At 37.2% G+C, this 17,795-nt stretch overlaps 2 protein-coding genes across 4 annotated transcripts in view; one reads left to right on the forward strand and one right to left on the reverse strand.

The window, feature by feature from the left end:
- The first annotated feature begins 4,259 nt into the window (after positions 1-4,259).
- On the forward strand, positions 4,260-10,924 carry DYNLT1 (dynein light chain Tctex-type 1). Of its 2 annotated transcripts, none has more exons than XM_087938900.1 (5): positions 4,260-4,317; positions 5,788-5,829; positions 9,769-9,892; positions 10,109-10,265; positions 10,557-10,924. In XM_087938900.1, exons 1-4 carry the CDS (start codon positions 4,291-4,293, stop codon positions 10,216-10,218), a joined length of 303 nt encoding a protein of 100 aa, XP_087795026.1. In that variant the 5' UTR covers positions 4,260-4,290; the 3' UTR covers positions 10,219-10,265; positions 10,557-10,924. The 2 variants fall into 2 exon arrangements, with proteins under 2 accessions (XP_087795026.1, XP_026560856.1); XM_026705071.2 differs by having other exon boundaries at positions 10,109-10,186.
- A 1,644-nt stretch (positions 10,925-12,568) lies between these two features.
- TMEM181 (transmembrane protein 181) overlaps positions 12,569-17,795 on the reverse strand; it is a 35,897-nt gene continuing 30,670 nt past the window's right edge. For both annotated transcript variants that reach the window (XM_087938882.1, XM_026705062.2), the window contains exons 16-17: positions 17,153-17,219; positions 12,569-16,272 (exon numbers count right to left, since the gene is read on the reverse strand). In XM_087938882.1, the coding sequence (XP_087795008.1) occupies positions 16,194-16,272; positions 17,153-17,219 (146 nt within the window). In that variant the 3' untranslated portion in view covers positions 12,569-16,193. The remainder of the gene's footprint in view (positions 16,273-17,152; positions 17,220-17,795) is intronic.

A 17,795-nucleotide genomic window follows, 5' to 3' on the forward strand; every position in this document is an offset into this window, starting at 1 on the left:
AGTAATAGCAGTTAAATGTGATACTGAAAGCGTTTCCTCCTCCTTCCTCTCTAATATTAGATGTGTGCAATACTGCAAACCTCAGTTTCCGCAAAAGCTTCAGAATAAGAAACATAGAATTATAGTCAATATGCCATTTGCAAGAAATGATTGGGGAGATGGCTGACAATTTAGGCAATTAGGCAATATTGCAGTATTATTAATGTGGAGATGAAATTGCTTTATTTTACTGTGAATGTGCATGTTAGCATACTTTTAATGGACAGAAGGATCTTATCTTTGTCATAGGGCCAAAAAAAATATCATCACTCATCAAGAACGAGCAGCATCTTAGCTGGAGTCTCTAGATCAGTGATGGTGAATCTTTTTGTTGTAATGTACCGAAAGCATCTGTGTGTCAGCATCCACAATGCAATGTGCACCCCCTGCACATTCACATACAACCCCCCGTTACCTGCACTGTGCATACGCACACCTCCCACCTGATTTTCGGCCCATTTGAGGCTGTTTTTGCCCCCCCCCCAGGGGGGGCTCAAGGAAGCCTCTGCAGCCTTTGGAGGCCAAAAACGGGCCTGTTTCATCACTTCCTGTATTTCCAGCCTTTGCAGGTATTGTTGTGCAGCCTGTGAAGACGGCAACAGAATCGGACAGTGGGGAAGAACATGGGCCAGTCCAGGAGTCTGGGGAGGACTTGGATTAAGGGCCTATGTCCGATGGGGCCAGGGCCATCTGGGAGTTATGTGCTGACCCCGGAGCCTCCAGAATATGACAGCAGAGAGGCAGAGAAACAAGGGGAGCCTGTTCCCAGTGCGTGTGTGCGCAGAGCTGCTAGAAGTCACGACAAAAGGGGTGACTCAGGAGTAAGGCTTGGAGATGATTGCCTCTCCCATAAGATATAAAGGAAGTGCAAAGGGACAGGAACCTTTGCAGGAAGCAACATTGTTTGCTCTGGTCCATTTGGAACCTGAAAGCTCTGTGGTGAATTTGTGCTCCATTTGGTTTGGAAAGACTAATTGGTACTTTAGTCATTGGCAGCACTTCAAGAAAGAAAAAGGTACATTCTTATCAGACTTCTTTCAAAGGACCTTGGCAGACTTCCATGGGACTATTTATAACTGGTTGAGACTCATTACAGGCTGTGCATAACAATAATTCACAGCTGTTGAACTATAAAAGGGTTTGGGATTTTTTGTTGGTTTCTCAGGAAGCCTTGGTCAGAATAGGTATTACCATTGTGAAGACTCTTGTTATGGATTAATTGGGGGAACTATTGTCCAATCCTCAGTTTCCTTAACCTCTCATCTATATATATGTACCGGTTGCTTTTCTCTCAATTTGATTTTCAGTTCTCAGCAAGACTCTTTTATCCTCCTCCCTCGTTTAGCACTGCTCAGAGATTTTGTCAGGCTGAGGAAAACCCTTCACACATGTAACACACACACACAATGTTCAGTTCTGTTGCTGACTCCTCTTTCTGAGCTTGTCTTTTCTTTAAGATTTATTTTGGTCTGTCTGTTTGCCTTCCTTCAGCTGAGCCCTGACATTTCACTGCTCTGCCTTAATGTTGCTGAAAGAATTGTTTTTAAAAACCTTTGCCTCTGTTACTTGATCAACTGAGGGCACAGTTTAACCTGTTTAATGGTCTTGATACTTCTAGCAAATAAATCACCTTCACAGTAGGGACTTTTTAAGGTCTGTTGTGCTCTTCAGTCTACTGAGCTCTGAGTAATTTACAACCTTAAGTGGCAGATACAAAGCTGTGTAGAAATGGAGCAAGGAGCAAAGAACATCAACCATGAGTGCCTCTAAATAGTAAGCAAACTGGTAAGAAAAGATGGCAGGAATGAAGAGGGGGGGAGCGCCTAATCTGCTTCTTCTTCTAAAAACTACATTAAATTCAACAATCACAAAACTAAAAGTACAGAACAGAATAACAGATTTGAAAAGGACCTTGGAAGTCTTCTTGTCCAACTTCTGACTCAAGTAGGAGACCCTATGTCTTTCAGATTAAGTTATTGTCTAATCTCTCCTTAGAAACCTCCAGTGATGGAGCACCAACTTCTGAAGGCAAGTCATTCCACTGATCAATTATTCTTTCAGGAAATTTCTCCTTAGTACAGCACGTCTTCCCAACCTAGTGTTCCAGTTTGTGTGTGTGTGTGTGTGCGTGTGCGCACACGCCTGTGAGTCATTGTTGACTCCTGACAACTACCTGGACAAGTCCCTAAAGTTTTCTTGTCAAGAAGTGGCTTGCCCTTGTGTCCTCCTTAGGGCTGAAAGAGAGTGACTGGTCAAGGTCACCCAATCGCTTCATGCCAAAGGTCTTACTAGAACTCATGGTCTTCCAATTTCTAGCCTGATGCTTTGGCAACTACATCAATCTTGCCCTTCTGAGTTGTGGACTACAATGTTTTTAACATCTGTAACAATACACCTCATTATCATTGACTATGGGAGTTATAAGTCAATATATAGCTGGCGGGCACAAAGCTGGCATAACTGGCTAGATCTGGAAAAGATACAACTTTCAAGCAGCTATACAGATAATTCCGTAAATGGCACTGATTGTTTTTGACATCACTAAAGGAACAGTATTATTACGGATACCCAATACATGGCAACTTCCTATTTGGACATCATCTAAAAATTAATATAAAATATTCTTGACCTAAAATCAACTCCTAGTGACCATGTTGACAGAAGCATACAGTATTATTTTCTTGCTTTCTTCCTAGATGTCTATGGAGATTCTCAGTCACCCAGGTCATGGTTGTCCCAAAGGTGCTTTTTTCAAGAGGCAACTGGATTTTCTGGTTTTGTTTTGTTTTTTTCTTTGTAGACCTTTTGCTTCTCATCCAAGCAGCTTCTTCAGCTCTGATTGGATGGAGGGAAATTTATACTCCTTGAAGACAGCTGGACATTTGCATTCTTTTAAGCAGGTTGTTAAGGTCACTTAGAGGTTTATCTGTGTCATCAGGGTCACCTGAGTGATGCAAATTGGTGTGGAGCCTTCTTGGAACTGCTGAAAGGACTGTGTTGTAGATTGGAGATAGATGTCATATCCCTTCCCCTCAGTTTTGAGATAATGGACCTCTTTAACCCCTTTCAAATCAGTGATCCTATCTGTCCAAAATATGGACTTTGACATAGATGTGTATGCCTAGACGTGTATGCACATGAGAGAGACTTTACCTCCTCCTCTCTTCCACAGCCCTGGGATCTTCTGTTGGTTATTTTTCACTTAAGTACCAACCTGGTCTGTTTCTATTTACCTTTCTCAAGATCATTTCAGACAGCAGATGCTGCCATCTGCTGTGAGCATTAGCCTTAAAAGAATAGAATAGAATTCTTTATTGGCCAAGTGTGACAAACAAGGAGTTTGTTTTGGTGCATATGCTCTCAGTGTACATAAAAAATGAAGAAAAAAAATACATTTGTCAAGAATCAGAGGTATAACACTTAATAGTAAAGGGTACAAATAAACAATCGAATCATATTAGGAAACATAATAAGCGATCAAATCAAATTATACTAATAAACAGTCAATAAAATAATCATAAGGATACAAGTAACAAAGTTACAATCCTGTAGTCGTAAGTGTAATAAGTCATAAGGAGTGCGCCCAAATGCGTGCATAAGTGCACCAACGTGCCTACTGTCCTATTGTTTCTTTTTTATTCATATCCATTTCATGTATTCATAACCATCTAATACTTGCTTGACAAATAAATAAATAAAAAATAAATAAAAATGCAGTAGTGAAAATTATGCTCCACGTCTCTTAAACCCGGTCACTCTTTTTGTCCACGATTGCGTTGGATTTGCTTCGCCCCTTTTCTCGCGATTGTGGGCACATGGGTGTTTTCCAAACTTGTCAAATTGAAGTCGGGTGGATTTCAGCTCCCAAAGAGTTGAAACCCGCCCATCTTTTAAGATGGCAAGTTTGAAAAAAAAAAAAGACTGCTGCGCTCCCAACTCCCTCCCAGCTTGGAAACGCGAGGACTGAAGAGCAACTAAGGAAGATGGCGAACAAAGCCCGCAACGGCCCACGTGACAGGACATGTCACAATCAGAAAGGGGAAGCGGTTGAAAGCCCCGCGAGCGGCAAGCGGCGTAGTCCAACAACACTCCCCCGCCCCGCCCCCCCTCGACGGGCATGCCTCTCCGCGTCGGGTGATTGGCTGAACGCGTTGTCCGCAGTGCGCAACCGCAGAAGGACCAAGAGGAGGGAGCTTGTTGCGTAGCGGCAACGAACGCGCGGGGTTGGAGCCGAGCTGAGTCAGGAGGACAATGGATGAGCTCCAGTCTGCCGAAGAGGTAACACGACTCCGGAGCGAAAGGACCGCCGTAGCTTCTTTGGCAGACCTGGCTGGAACGGACCTTTGGAGAAAGAGAGGTTCCGGGTAGCCTCTCCGGTCGAGACACGCCCCTTCCCCATTGTTGCTCCTCTTCCCCACGCACCCACTACCGGGCTTTTCTCGCCTTCCAAAAGGCGGCGGAGAATGTCGTTCATTCGCGCCCCAGCGGCTTTCCATGGCCGCGCTGCTCTTTCCCGGATTAGCGCGGGGGCGATGGGGTTAGATGTATTGAAATGGTGTATAGGGTTTCCTGCCTAAGCAAGGGGTTGGACTTGAAGACCTTCAGGGTCCCTTCCAACTGTAGCGTTATTCTGCTGTAGCGTGAGCCAAAAGCAGCGCTCTAATTTGGTGGTAGCCGTGCAGATTTTTTTTTAATTTTTAGATAGACAGACATACATTTATTTTTAGGATAGTTTATAATGAGAGATATAGAATGAGATTACATCTCTCTGTGTGTGTACATACATACATACATACATACATACATACATACATATATATATATATATAATATATATACATATATATAATATATATACATATATTAAGAAAACATATATGTGTGTGTGTGTGTGTTTTAAGTTTTTGCAGGTACTTACATGTATGGTATTCAGCTTTGTTCCGGTATTTTCCCACATCATTATAGTGCTTTTAAAGTTGTAGCAACGTTCCGGCAGAATCTCATCTGCCATCATCGGGCTTCTGTATTGTGTTCGTCTGTGAGTCAGACTTTTACAGTTGTTTCAGTTTTAAATTTGGGGCTAGTCTAAATGATGATGGCAGATGAGATTCTGTCAAACATTGCTACAACTTTAAAAGCACAACTATAATGATGTGGGAAAATACCCGAACAATGACTTAGGCCATATCTCTGTTGGGCATGCTGGAAACCCATTGGGTTGCAGCCATGGTGTCCGCAGAAAATGATTATTACCTGGATGAGAAAAGTGCCCTTTTCCTGTGAATAATGCCTGCACTTATTATTTATTATGCATTATTTGTTTTTTTAATTATTTTCAGGACTTATATGGCCGCCTATCTCATAAAATGAGCCTAGGCAGCACAGAACAATCCATAAAAATATGACTAAAAACAAGAGTATTTTCCCACCCACCTCCATGGCAGATCAAACATCCTCTCAACTCAATCCTCATCCTAGCTCAACAATCTAAGGGAAGAACTGGGTCCTTTGGAGGACCGTTGTCCTGTAGGCTATTATATTGCAGTATCTGTCATTTATATGCTTAAGGAAACATGGAGCATCTTGCTCTTTTGTGAGAGGCTAGGAAAGTGATACAGCCTGTTAAGCCAAAATAAGCTGTAAGTGGTCAGATCTATGATGTTATGTCAATTGAATTTATTGCAGTGACACTATTTTCAGTTTTGCATAATGTAATTTAAATATTTCTGCTTTTTTTATAAAAAAAAGACTGCATTTGTTGTGGATGAAGTAAGCAACATTATAAAAGAGGTAAGTCCTTATACATTAATATGATCTTATTAATGGGAGTAAAATCTTGCATAATCATAGGAGTATTTCTTAGTAAACATGACAAAAATAGTGGGTTTGCTTTACTGGGAGTTTAGCTCATAGATTTTGAAGAAGCTGCAACTTCCAGATAATCTTTAAAGGCTGGTCAGCATATTGCAGCATTCTAGCCAAATCATAATCAGGATATGGGTTGTTATTGCCAGGTCATCTTACTCTGGGTAGGGCTGAAATTCAACACAACTTGGAATTGGACAGACCCTGATTACGGTTTCCATTGCTTTTAAAGCAGGAATTATATCAGCCTGGAGGAACCCACCTCCACTAGTCACAGACAACCTCCTTTAGAAGAAACATCAGTGAATACAGTTGTTCAGCCAGCTCTGAATCCATCTAATGGTAGCAAAGTCCAGCTTATATTTTGCCATATTCTATAGAATCCCATAAATTTCAGTACAATTTTTGCTATTTCATTTGAGACATTTCAAAGAAATCTGTAGCTTAGCTCCATAGTAGTCCTAACTATGAAGCCACTTTCAAGTAATGCCGTAGAATTCCTAAATAAAAACATTAAGAGCTAAACCAAAATAAGTAAGCTGCTTTCATAACAATATTTAGTGTATGTGGAAAATATTTGTGCAAATGGAGATGGACTGCTGTTTTAATTGCATCAAGCTCCCCTTTTACAAAATACCTTTATCTTCAGGAGTGGGTTTTCAGGGTTTAAAAGGAGCTGCATACAATGAGATAGAAACTCTGGAAATCCTTTGAGTATTCCTTCTGATGACATGTGAGGTGAACTTTAAAGCTCTCCTATTTCCTTCTCCTTTCTTTGGAGAAGAGGGCCGAACAGCAGTAGCCCAGAATAAGTGGAAAAGGGTAACTCTGAACTTCAGAGATATGTTCCATTTCTGAACACCAGCTTTTCTTACTTGTTTTTGATGTTTGCATCAATGCTGGTTAACACAAAAAAATAACTTCATGGACACATGCATGGGTGTTTCTGAATCCCAGCCAATTTATATCTTTTGATGTCCTAAGAGAATTGCATTCATAAAAATACTACTATTGGCTTGAAATGGTTAAGCATATACAGCTCAGGACTTTTCTTATGTAATTAGAGCTGGCCTCTAACTTAATTTGCAACCTATTAAATCTAGATAAATAGCGGTGGGACTAAACTGATTTCCATGCTTGTGGCTCACTCAAGCAGAATAGACTATCTTGCCCCATTAAATCCCAACTTCAGCAACAAATTGTTAGCAACTTGTAAGTATAGAATTTTTTTTTTCATGTGTGTCTCCTGAATGAGACATCATGATTCAGATCTCTCAGATAATGACAAATCTTTTTCTTGTTTGCAGAGCTTTGATTCCATGTCATAAATTGTAATCCATACTTAGGCAAAAAGTTTGACAAACTCCTTAGATAAAACTCTTAATTCCACAGCTGTCTTCAGTCTCTTCTACTGTTGTCCATGTACACCCTTTTCCTCCATATCCATTAGGTCTTTTTTCAGTTCAATATTTTGTAATAAAATCCTTAGCCTTTTGGACAGTTTAGTCTAAATCCTTATTGATGGGATGTAAATATTACCTTCCAGTTTATGCCATTGCAATGGAACCATTATCTGCTTCAAAGCTTTTGTTAATAAGGAATCTGTAATTCATTATTTTAGTGCAGATTACAGTCTGGTTAATAGTTGTCAAGGTACCAGTGTCTTATTTGCTAATCCTTTGTTATAGCAACTGCCCTAACAATTCAGAGGAAGCTTAAAACATGCTCTGGTATGCTAAGCATTACAACACAGAAAGCACAAGACAACCTTTTTAAAATGAAGTTATAGTTAACTATAGTTAATTATAGTTAATAATTTACTAAATCTATAAAAATAATCTCCGAGACAAACTCCTTTCTGTGAATTCCAAGGCTTATCAAATGTAAATGTTCCTTAGTAATAGTTTGTTAATTTTAAAAATCCTTTAGGGGGAAAATACCCCTAATAACTAAGGCTTGATAATATGCAGTGAATGTCTGTGGAAGACTCTACACGCTAAATATATAGACATAATCTCAATGTAAGCATGCCCTGATAAGACCCATTTTATTTTAAGAGAGGATTAATTGTGGCTGGTCTGCATTAAGACTAGAATAGAAAGGTTTAGTTTCATTCAAAGAGAATAAGAATAATCCCATTTAGGCTGATGCAGTAAGTTATGCTGTTTTTCCTCTTCCACTGCTAAGAATCTTATTGGCTGCAAAACAAAGAAATTACCATAAAGCTAGTTAAAATGAAAGCGATGGCAAGAATGACCGATTGGAAGGAAGGCCTGTCCCTGTTCAACAACAGATTGGAGGCCATCGGGATCTTGAGAGAATCTCATTACAGGGGGCAGGCACTGCTATAGGCAGGGCAGGTATCCAGGGTCCTTATAGATGGCTTTGTTCAAATTGACCAGGCAAATATTTGGGAGACAGTGCAATCACTCAAATAATTAGGCCCTATGCCATATAGGCACTGTAATAACTAGACAAGTGGAATTGTTATTAGTGGAAGCCAGTTTAAGGGAGGCAATGCCAGGTGGTGGAATGGGATATAACTCATTGCTTACTAAAACTCTCTTGCATAAACTTCCTAATTGATGGGATATAAGCATCAGTTTGTTGAGTTGCAAGATCGTTTCAAAATGAGGATTCCTTGCTTGCATAGTTGCATGTGTATTTTCTGACAAAATGGGCTGTATTGTATATAAAGCCTTAGTAAGACCACACCTAGAGTACTGCATCCAGTTTTGGTCACCACATTATAAAAAAGATGTTGAGGCTCTAGAAAAAGTACAGAGAAGAGCCACCAGGATGGTTAGGAGACTGGGGGCTACAACATAGAATGAACGGTTGCAGGAACTGGGCTTGGCTAGTCTAGTAAAAAGAAGGACCAGGGGAGACATGATATGGTCTTCCAGTATTTGAGGGGCTGCCACAGATAGAAGGGGGTCAAGCTATTTCCCAAAGCACCATTAGGCCAGACAAGGAATAATGGATAGAAACTGAAGAAGGAGAGATTTAACCTGGAAATAAGGAGAAACTTTCTGACAGTGAGAACAATCAACCAATGGAACAGTTTGCCTTCGGAAGTTGTGGGAACACCATCAGTTGAGATTTTCAAGAAGAGATTGGACTGCCATTTGTCAGAAATGGTGTAGGGTCTCCCGCTTGGGCAGTAGGTTGGACTAGATGACCTACAAGGTCCCTTCCAACTCTGATTATCTGTATCTGTGTAACGTTTAGCCATATTTGATAAATGCACTCAAATGAACCAATGCTCTTTTTACAGTTAGCAAGTGACATAGGTAGGAGCAATGCTTGTAACTGGTTTAGTGAATGTGGGGAAATTCAACATCAGGAGTTTCAATCAATGGAAGGGTTAAAAGAAAGTTTGTTTGACTTGTCCCTCCAAATAGCAGGCAAAGAACAACTGAATCCCAGGGAATTCTGGGGACCAAATTCTGAGGGAACAATTGAGAGGTGAGTTTCCCCTCTCAGGTCAGCTTTTAAAAACAAGAGCCACTACCTTGGTTTTGTATAGTTATGCCCAAATAAGCACGATGGCTATGTAATGATTATATGAATCCAGTTAATCCACTATTTTTGTCTGCTTCTTTTAATTACATTACAATTACCTTCTTTGTTCTTGAAGTTTTAATAGCAGTACTGCTAAGATAGCAGTCTATGGGTTTTTCCCCACCCCCAGTGCCATGGATATGGAGGGTAAAAATTCAAGGTTGTACACATAACTTTTTGTCAAAAATTAATGGGAAGAAAATGTTTGCATGCCAATTCTAATTTCTGAGGCTGTTGTGTGAATTTAATAGAACTATGGAAATTTAGTAATCTACATTTAATCTTGTTTTTTACCTGTAGGCCATAGAAGGAACAATAGGTGGCAATGCATATCTGCATAGCAAAGTAAACCAATGGACTACAACTGTTGTGGAGCAGATTTTAAGTCACTTGACAAAGCTGGGGAAACCATTCAAATATGTTGGTAAGTTAATGCAATCTTATAGTATTGTGTACTTTTCAGAAATGCTTTCAAGTAAAATTAAAGCCTGAAATTTAAGGACAGGGAGATTCTGATAGTAATTAGTCTGAACATTTGTGGTCATACCTCGTACTCTATATCCTTTGCAAAATCAGATATAATTGTGTTACATGGACAAATGCTTTTTTTCTAATAATATTTTGTCTTTATAATTTCTAGTGACCTGTGTGATTATGCAAAAAAATGGTGCCGGACTTCACACTGCAAACTCTTGCTTCTGGGACAATGCCGCTGATGGTATAAAATTCTTTCAAAACTGGTGTTGCTGAACTTTTTTACAGAAAATTTGTATAATTCTGGAATCTCTTTCTTTTGGGTAAAATAATTTGTATTGCATTTACAAACTTTGGATTCCAGTGCATTCACCTGATCATGACTGCAATGACTTAACTCTCTCTTACTGTTCAAAATAGGCAGTACAGGAAACTAAATGGGTGTGCTTCCAAACAGTTTAAATAACAGTAGACTTTGTCTATAAGTACTACTCAAGCTTATGAAGAGCTTTGCCATAGACTTAAATATCTGGATTACAATATGGATGCACTAATCGATATCTTGTGTTTATGTGAATAACTGGTTGCTGTTTTTGTTTGTTTGTTTTTTGTAGGAGCCTGCACTGTAAGATGGGAGAACAAGACTATGTACTGTATTGTCAGTGCCTTTGGACTTGCAATATAATTTGCCTTGAAATTCTTCAAATCTTGTTATTGCTTTAAGTCCACTAAAACTCTGAATTCGGTGAATAACTAAGAGTTACCCATTCTTTCTGAGGAAAAACAGAAGAGAAATTTCAGTACTGTTAAATAAGCATGATCCCTTGTTCACTTTCAAACTCTTGTCTTAACACTTTAAGGACGTTTTCTCAAGGTGCTAAAGCCTGAAACTTGCTGCACTTCTATAGCTTTACTCCACCTGTGTGGGTAAGACTGATTTTCACTCTATATTTGTTTGTTTATTAAATTATTGAAGCTCTGACTATGTGTATGTTCATTCCTAAAACTTAAAAAATTTAGAAATGAGAATAATGTCATGATTGCAACAGTGGCTGATCTTTGCTGGTTTGGGAAGTAAGCAGATTGAGGCCAGGTTAGTATTTGAGATCCTCAATGGAAGTTCCATCTTTTTTTTAAAAAATAATAATGCTACCAGTATGTTCATGTGATCATCAGGAACCGAGTTTGATTTAAAGGTCTCTTTGCCCTAATTTTTACCCGCTCAGTATTTAACATGCTGAAGTTCTGAAAGAGTATCATTATTCCTTAATTTCATTAGTTTTCTGGGTATTCTGGCATTCTCCTGTAAAGCATGGGTAAAATCAAAGAAAGACTAATTGACATTAATAACAGAAGTTCAGTATAAAATTTTATTATGAATAAATTGAATTTCATGATTTTTATTTTGCACTATTTCTAGTATTTGCTGTGGGGAAATTCTGTTTCATATTCCAAACCTCACCATAATTACAAACAGCAGATTTCCTGAAGCCTGGAGATTACACATTACAATAAACCATGCATATCCCTTCTTCAAACAAAATCAAATATACAAATGCACTCATTAACATAGCTATTTTGAAAAAGCACTAGCCACATTCTGATATAAAATTTTCTACATTTGCTTCGTTACACAGCTGTTTAAAAATATTGAAATCTTGAATAGTGCTGAAAGGATTTTTCCATATATTTATATTGGCACAAGTGGAACATAAGACAACAAGCACAACAAAAGAACTGTAGAGCTAATGTGCAATGGTTGCACAATCTTGGGTATTTTTTTCCTCAAGTTTTGTATCAAATGTGAACCTAAAGCTTAATAGCATGTACTTCTGAATAAACATGCAGAAAACCGGAATAAAAATCACAATTAAAAGAATTGATTTTTTTTCAACACACCACCTAACGTTTCCCATTCCCAGGCATGTTACGCTTAATGGTAACTATTATGTTGCTCTTGGTGATACTGAAAAAGCCTCAATTGATCCTTTTCAAATATCTTTATGAAAACCTGTTTTCTCGGTTAACCTCACTAACAAAATCTAAACCTGATTGGCTTTGTGACAATGTAATATGACATTGTCTCCTTGTATTACACAATCTGCTGCTTTCCTGGTTTAATAAGGTTATTCTGTCCAATCATTGATTTAATAAAAGAATAGCTCTCACTAAAGGAAACATGGTATTGTCAGAGGAAATTTTAAAACAAAATATTCAGGCTTGGGGGAGGCGGGGGGGTAAAATTCCTACTGCTAACATCAGAAATACTGGAGGCCACGTAAAAATTGAGTACATTAAGGGATAGTCTCATATAGCCATAATACTGATCAGCCATTTTATAATGAGAACCACCCTACTCCTCACACCAAAGAACATGAGAACTATGAGAATATTATTTAATAGTATTTAAATTTACTAATAGCTCCCTAGTTTCATACTGGAAGAATATATTAGTATCCAAGTGAATCTTAACTAAAAAAGTTCTCTCTCAGTATTCCCTTAACGAAAAGTATGAAATGGATCCTGTCTCATTACAACATTGTATACTGTAATGCAAAAGTGTTATGTGATTAATAATGTGTCTAAAAATAGTCTCAGTTTCCAATAAGGAGCAAGATACAAAAAGACCAGCAGCACTCATCTTTATTGGATTTTTCCCAGTTAGATGTCATTTTGTATGTATTTGGAAGTTTCCTTCTGAGTTTTCCAAAACTGAAAAATATCACATTACATATAAAATAGGCAATAATACACTTGTTCCTTGCAAAAGTAGTCACCATTGGTCTTGCCTCTTTTTAAAGATATGAACAAAAGGAAAGGGGAAGAAATGCCTAATTCATCCAATGCAAAATATTTAAAGAAACTAATCCAGGCAAATTCATCAGAAAACTTAACTCTTAAGTTTGCAATTTACAAAATTATATAAAATAAATGGTGTACAGGTAGTCCTTGACTTATGACCCCAATTAGAATCAGACATTCTATCACTAAAGAGGTGGTCATTAAGTGAGTTGTGCCCATTTTTTCCACCATTGTTTTTGCTGCAATCATTAAGGGAATCACTAGGTGTTAAGTGAACCCTGCAATTGTTAAGTGAATCTAGCTTTCTCCATTGGCTTTGCTTGTTGCAAACTGGCTAGGAAGATTGCAAATTGTGACCGCTGCAACAGTTGCAAGTGCAAGGACCAGTCATAACTTTGTAATGCCATCGTACTTTCCCATAGTCATTAAATGAATGGTATTAAGTCAAAAACTACCTGTAACACAATTCTAATCTCTCATTTTTTGAGTGGGACAGATTTAAGAAAGTGCTTGATTTTCTTGTTGATAATGCCTCTTTAAAGTAATAAATCCAGGATAAATTCTAGTTTTATGCTAAAAATATCAAAAGGTCAGACAAACATTTTGAAATAGGAAAAAGGATCAATAGGTTTAGGAAGTAGCATGTTTGCTAGACATTTTCAGTTGGCTGAACTGGTGCAGGCAAATTCAATGATATTCAGCTTACAGCTAACATTACCAGGTCAAAAACCAAAGCCACCTGAAATTCCCAAGGTCAAATGAACTTTAGGGGCATTGAATACACAATTCCACAGAAACAAGTGAATTCAGGATAAATAATTTGTGAACCATATTAAATAAAAGTTGGACACTTCAGTGTTGAATCTCAAGCCATTTGTCAGCAAGACATCGCTGGAAGAGTCTAGTTTTCCCTGTCAACAACTTCAAACGTGTTCAGAGAGATTAGGCAAACCCACAGATTTTTCTTTTATCCTTTTGCACAAATTGAATGCAAACCGTAAAAAAGCAACTTGAAATAACATAGAACAATATATACTTTAAAAAACCTTCATGAGTCAGCAATACAAAAAATTAGAGGAAGGTATTCAGTCTTATCATGTTATACACTATAAGCTTGTCACACTTAAAATATTAACAAAGAAAAACTAGACCTTTCACATATAGCAAAGACGTGATATACAGTAATACACATTATAGAACTGAGCTGATCACATACATGTGGAATATTTGACCTGCAACCCTCACTTCCATCTTTTTTTAGGTATCTTATGTTTGAGTAACTTACAAAAATGAGTTTATTGTTATGTTAATAGCTTTGGATTATTTCAGTTTTTATTAAAAATTTGGGTATGTCTGGGATCCAGTCCCTGCATGCCTACTAAGCATCTCTTTACTAAAATTTCTTGCATGCATTGAAGCATCGGAAATGCATGTGATGGAGAATACTAATTCTCTTCTGCGCAAAGGGAAGTGCTTTCTAATTGAGGCCTTGGAATTAAATAATCAGGCTGCTCCTGAAGCTTAAATTTAGAACAAGACCTAAAGCAAGAAATTACTATTAAGCTCAAAAGTGAACACTGGGAATGCATTTAATTATATCTGTAATTTTAACAGGGCTTTAATTCTTATGTATCATTTCAGCTTTATTTCACAGGTTATAAGAGCTTCATGACTTTAAGAAAGTTACTGGAGTGATTGAGAAGGAGAAAGATGTACTATGAAAGCACAGAAAATAGAGATCCATAATGTCAATCCAATGAAATCAATTCACAGAATCCATCTAGATTTAAGAGTAAACGGTATTTTTACTCTTTTTACTTTTATTCTTTTTACTCTAGTGCACTGTTAACTGGTATCCTCATTCAGGTTAACACATTGAAGTGCAGTAGTTTATTTTTCTAGAAAGGATAAAAGTTGTAGAAGAGATTATTTTATTTATGTTTGAAGATAAGATTTTTTTTTAAAGTCTGAGAAATACCATTCAAGATAGCTGCAATTAAAATCAAGAAATCATATCAAGGTACCCAGACACTTGCTATTTGCTGCAGAGCTCTTCATTCCTATTCTATATATACAATAGGAACAAGAACAATTAATTCCACATAAAGCAGCCATGAAGCAAAGACCATTCTAAGAGAATGTCACATGACCATATTTTACTCATATAATTCTTCCAGAGTTTTGTTATCTGAATAATGCTGTGGAAATCTGAAAGTTCTACCTAACTCTGCCAATAAAGGGTTCATCCAATAAAAATGAATCAATCACCATTTGGATCCTGCCAGGTTATAAAATAAGTGCTAATTTCAGTAGCCATCATACTTAACATTTATTGTGTGTTTCTAAACTACAGTAATTAATATTTAATTTATTAAAATATTCAGAACATTTTCCTGAAGAAACAGTATGTGATTGAAGTACATGTTCCCTTAAAAAAAAAACTAGCATCGGCAGAAGGCTTTGTTTTTAATTCAAAATTGCCATGCATTTAAATGTTAGCATTATTTTAAGATAAATCGGTTTTCAAATCATTCCTGTCCAACACAACTACACTGGTATCTCAGAACGAATGAGCTGTTGTGGAAATCAATTGTCCACAAAAGAAAACAACAGGAAGAAGTTTCAGTTTTATGAATTCAAGACACCAGTTATGTACTGAATTATTGGGAGTTCATTACTGCATGCCTGTGGTAATATTCTTGAGAGCCAAGAAGACCAGCCCAATTTCCACCTAACTTTGGAATCTAGAGATGTTGAGAGATAGTGCATTGTCTTGATGCTACAATATATAATAAAGTCAAGATAAATTACTTTGGCATTTAAAAAATGCAGAGTATTACTGCCATTTAAATAGTAATGAAGCGCAGTCATAAATAGTAATGAAGCATAGTAATCAAAACAGTAAACCACAGCCTAATCAAGGAACAATCAAGAAGAAAACAACACTCCCACCAACACTGACAGGGAAAGCCACCGTAAATAAACAGAACAAATCCCACTCCCTTTTAGCACTGAACATGTTATCTAATTGGATAATGAAATGTTTGCAAGGAAACCACCAAGCTCAGAGAGCACCAGAGATTCCACAGTTCAACCCTGAGCTGCAAATATTCTCTTATATTAGTAATGAAGTAATTAGGAAATCCACTATTCAGTTATTAATCCATAATAAGCTAAGTGCCCCAAAACTTATTGATTTTAATAATCTGATTCCACAGCATTCTGTGTGGAGGCATCTTGTTGCAACTGAGTTTTACGAGACGGGGTGGGTAAACCACAAGTTTCTTTAAATGGTACTAAACATTCATTTCTCACTCCCATCCATTTTAGTTTTGTAAACAGAAAATGACTGGAATAAAGGACATACTTCCACCAAAAGCATGGTTCACTTGACTATAGGAAAGATAACATTACTCTTGTTCCATATTCTTGGCTGCTCCTGTGAAAATTTAATCACTGTCCGATTCCTCTTTGAATTTGGCTCTGATAGCCTGACCGTTCTGAAGTGGCATTTCTTCATAGTCACTCCTGTCCAAACATATTTAAGAAATGATACTTTACACATAAGCAACAAAAAAATATTACAATTCCATACAATTTAAACTCTGGAATTTACTGGCTCTATTATTTTCAATCTGAGGTCTTTCCAGGTAAGTATGCAAACTATATTCCTTTATTTTCTTTTAGCCTGTTTGGAAACCCCCTTTTTGTTGCTTTTCAATTTGACTATTAGAAGCAGGGTATAATCAGTTTAATTCAATTTTAATTGTGTTTGTTTAAAGCAACGTTTACTTCAAAATTTTCAGCAGTCAAAATTCATCAAAAACAGATCCAAGGGGAGTAATACAAATCCTAAAAAAAAAAATGAGCCCCACACAATTCAAACAGCTGAATTAAGGTGAAGATTGGGAAAAGACTGACTAGGATCAGTCATAACATTTCCAAAGGTCTACACTTTGGGAAATATTAATAACTTTCTGTCAAGCCAATCTAACAGACTATGTACAGTATTTTTTATTTTACAATATCTGCAAGCTACATATACAGATCTAAACACGAAAATTACTATTCTTTCTTAAACAGATCTTTCTAATAATTCAACTTGACTTAGTAACTGCTTGATGGACCTCTTAGATTTGCCATCTTTTTATAAAAGTGTTAGTCTTTCTGGGGGTGCAAACACATAATAGCAGTTTCACAATTTATGCCTTAATGATTATTTTTGCTGCATATTAATTCCAGAAGAACTTTTCTTATCATTTGTTTTTATTACAAAAACAACTTATGGGACAAGTTTTTTTTTTAATGTAGGAAATGGAGAGGCCTGGCAAAAAAAAATGAAAATACGCTTTATAGAACACTACAGAAACAAAGTGGGATTGGTGACATTATTGCAAGTCTTACTTACCCATAGATAACATCGTCATCTGAATCATTCAACATGGAAAAGGCAGGGTTGTCTTTCAGCTGAGATTCTGAAAAATGTTTTGAAGAATATAGTCCATAAACGCATCCCTCTTCCCCAAAGATCAGTTATATTAAAAGTCTTTTAATTCAGGTATCTTCTTCCTTGTCATTCTTTGGTGCCACTTTAATGAATATTAAACCCTCCTCTCTTTGCTTCAGTGTTTATTTATTGTTATAGATCAGAACCGGACAATCATTAGTTGTCAAGGGCACCTTTGTTGATTGTGGTAGAAAGGGGAGAGTCACATTACATATGTGGTTGGGACTGAGATTTTAGGGGTAGTTTCAGATTTTGCTCTGTTACACAAGAATGATGGAACATTTTAAAGGCTCATTTTCCCCTCACATTCTCCATCTCAAAATGCCTGGAAACTATGCCAAGCTCAGATTACCTAACACATTTAGTTCTGGACATTATAATAATAAAAAAAATGATATAACATCTGAATGCCCACAAATAATAATATTTTACTATGCAGTGCACCATTTGGTACTAAACTTCATAGCTTATCCATAGATCAGTCAAACTACTTCAAACAAAAGTAAAACAGAATTTTGCCAAAAGAAACAACATAAATTAACTT

The sequence above is a fragment of the Pseudonaja textilis genome, chromosome 1, assembly GCF_049901715.1.
Source record: "Pseudonaja textilis isolate UNSWEBS1 chromosome 1, rPseTex1.2, whole genome shotgun sequence".
NCBI classification, from domain to species: Eukaryota; Metazoa; Chordata; class Lepidosauria; order Squamata; family Elapidae; genus Pseudonaja; species Pseudonaja textilis.

What these genes read in the sequence shown, in the direction of transcription:
- DYNLT1 (XM_026705071.2), top strand. Translation starts at nt 4,291, where the DNA reads ATGGATGAGCTCCAGTCTGCCGAAGAG. An exon ending in AGCTCCAGTCTGCCGAAGAG is followed by an intron (nt 4,318 to 5,787) that starts GTAACACGACTC and finishes TATAAAAAAAAG; the next exon opens with ACTGCATTTGTTGTGGATGA. An exon ending in GAAACCATTCAAATATGTTG is followed by an intron (nt 9,893 to 10,108) that starts GTAAGTTAATGC and finishes TATAATTTCTAG; the next exon opens with TGACCTGTGTGATTATGCAA.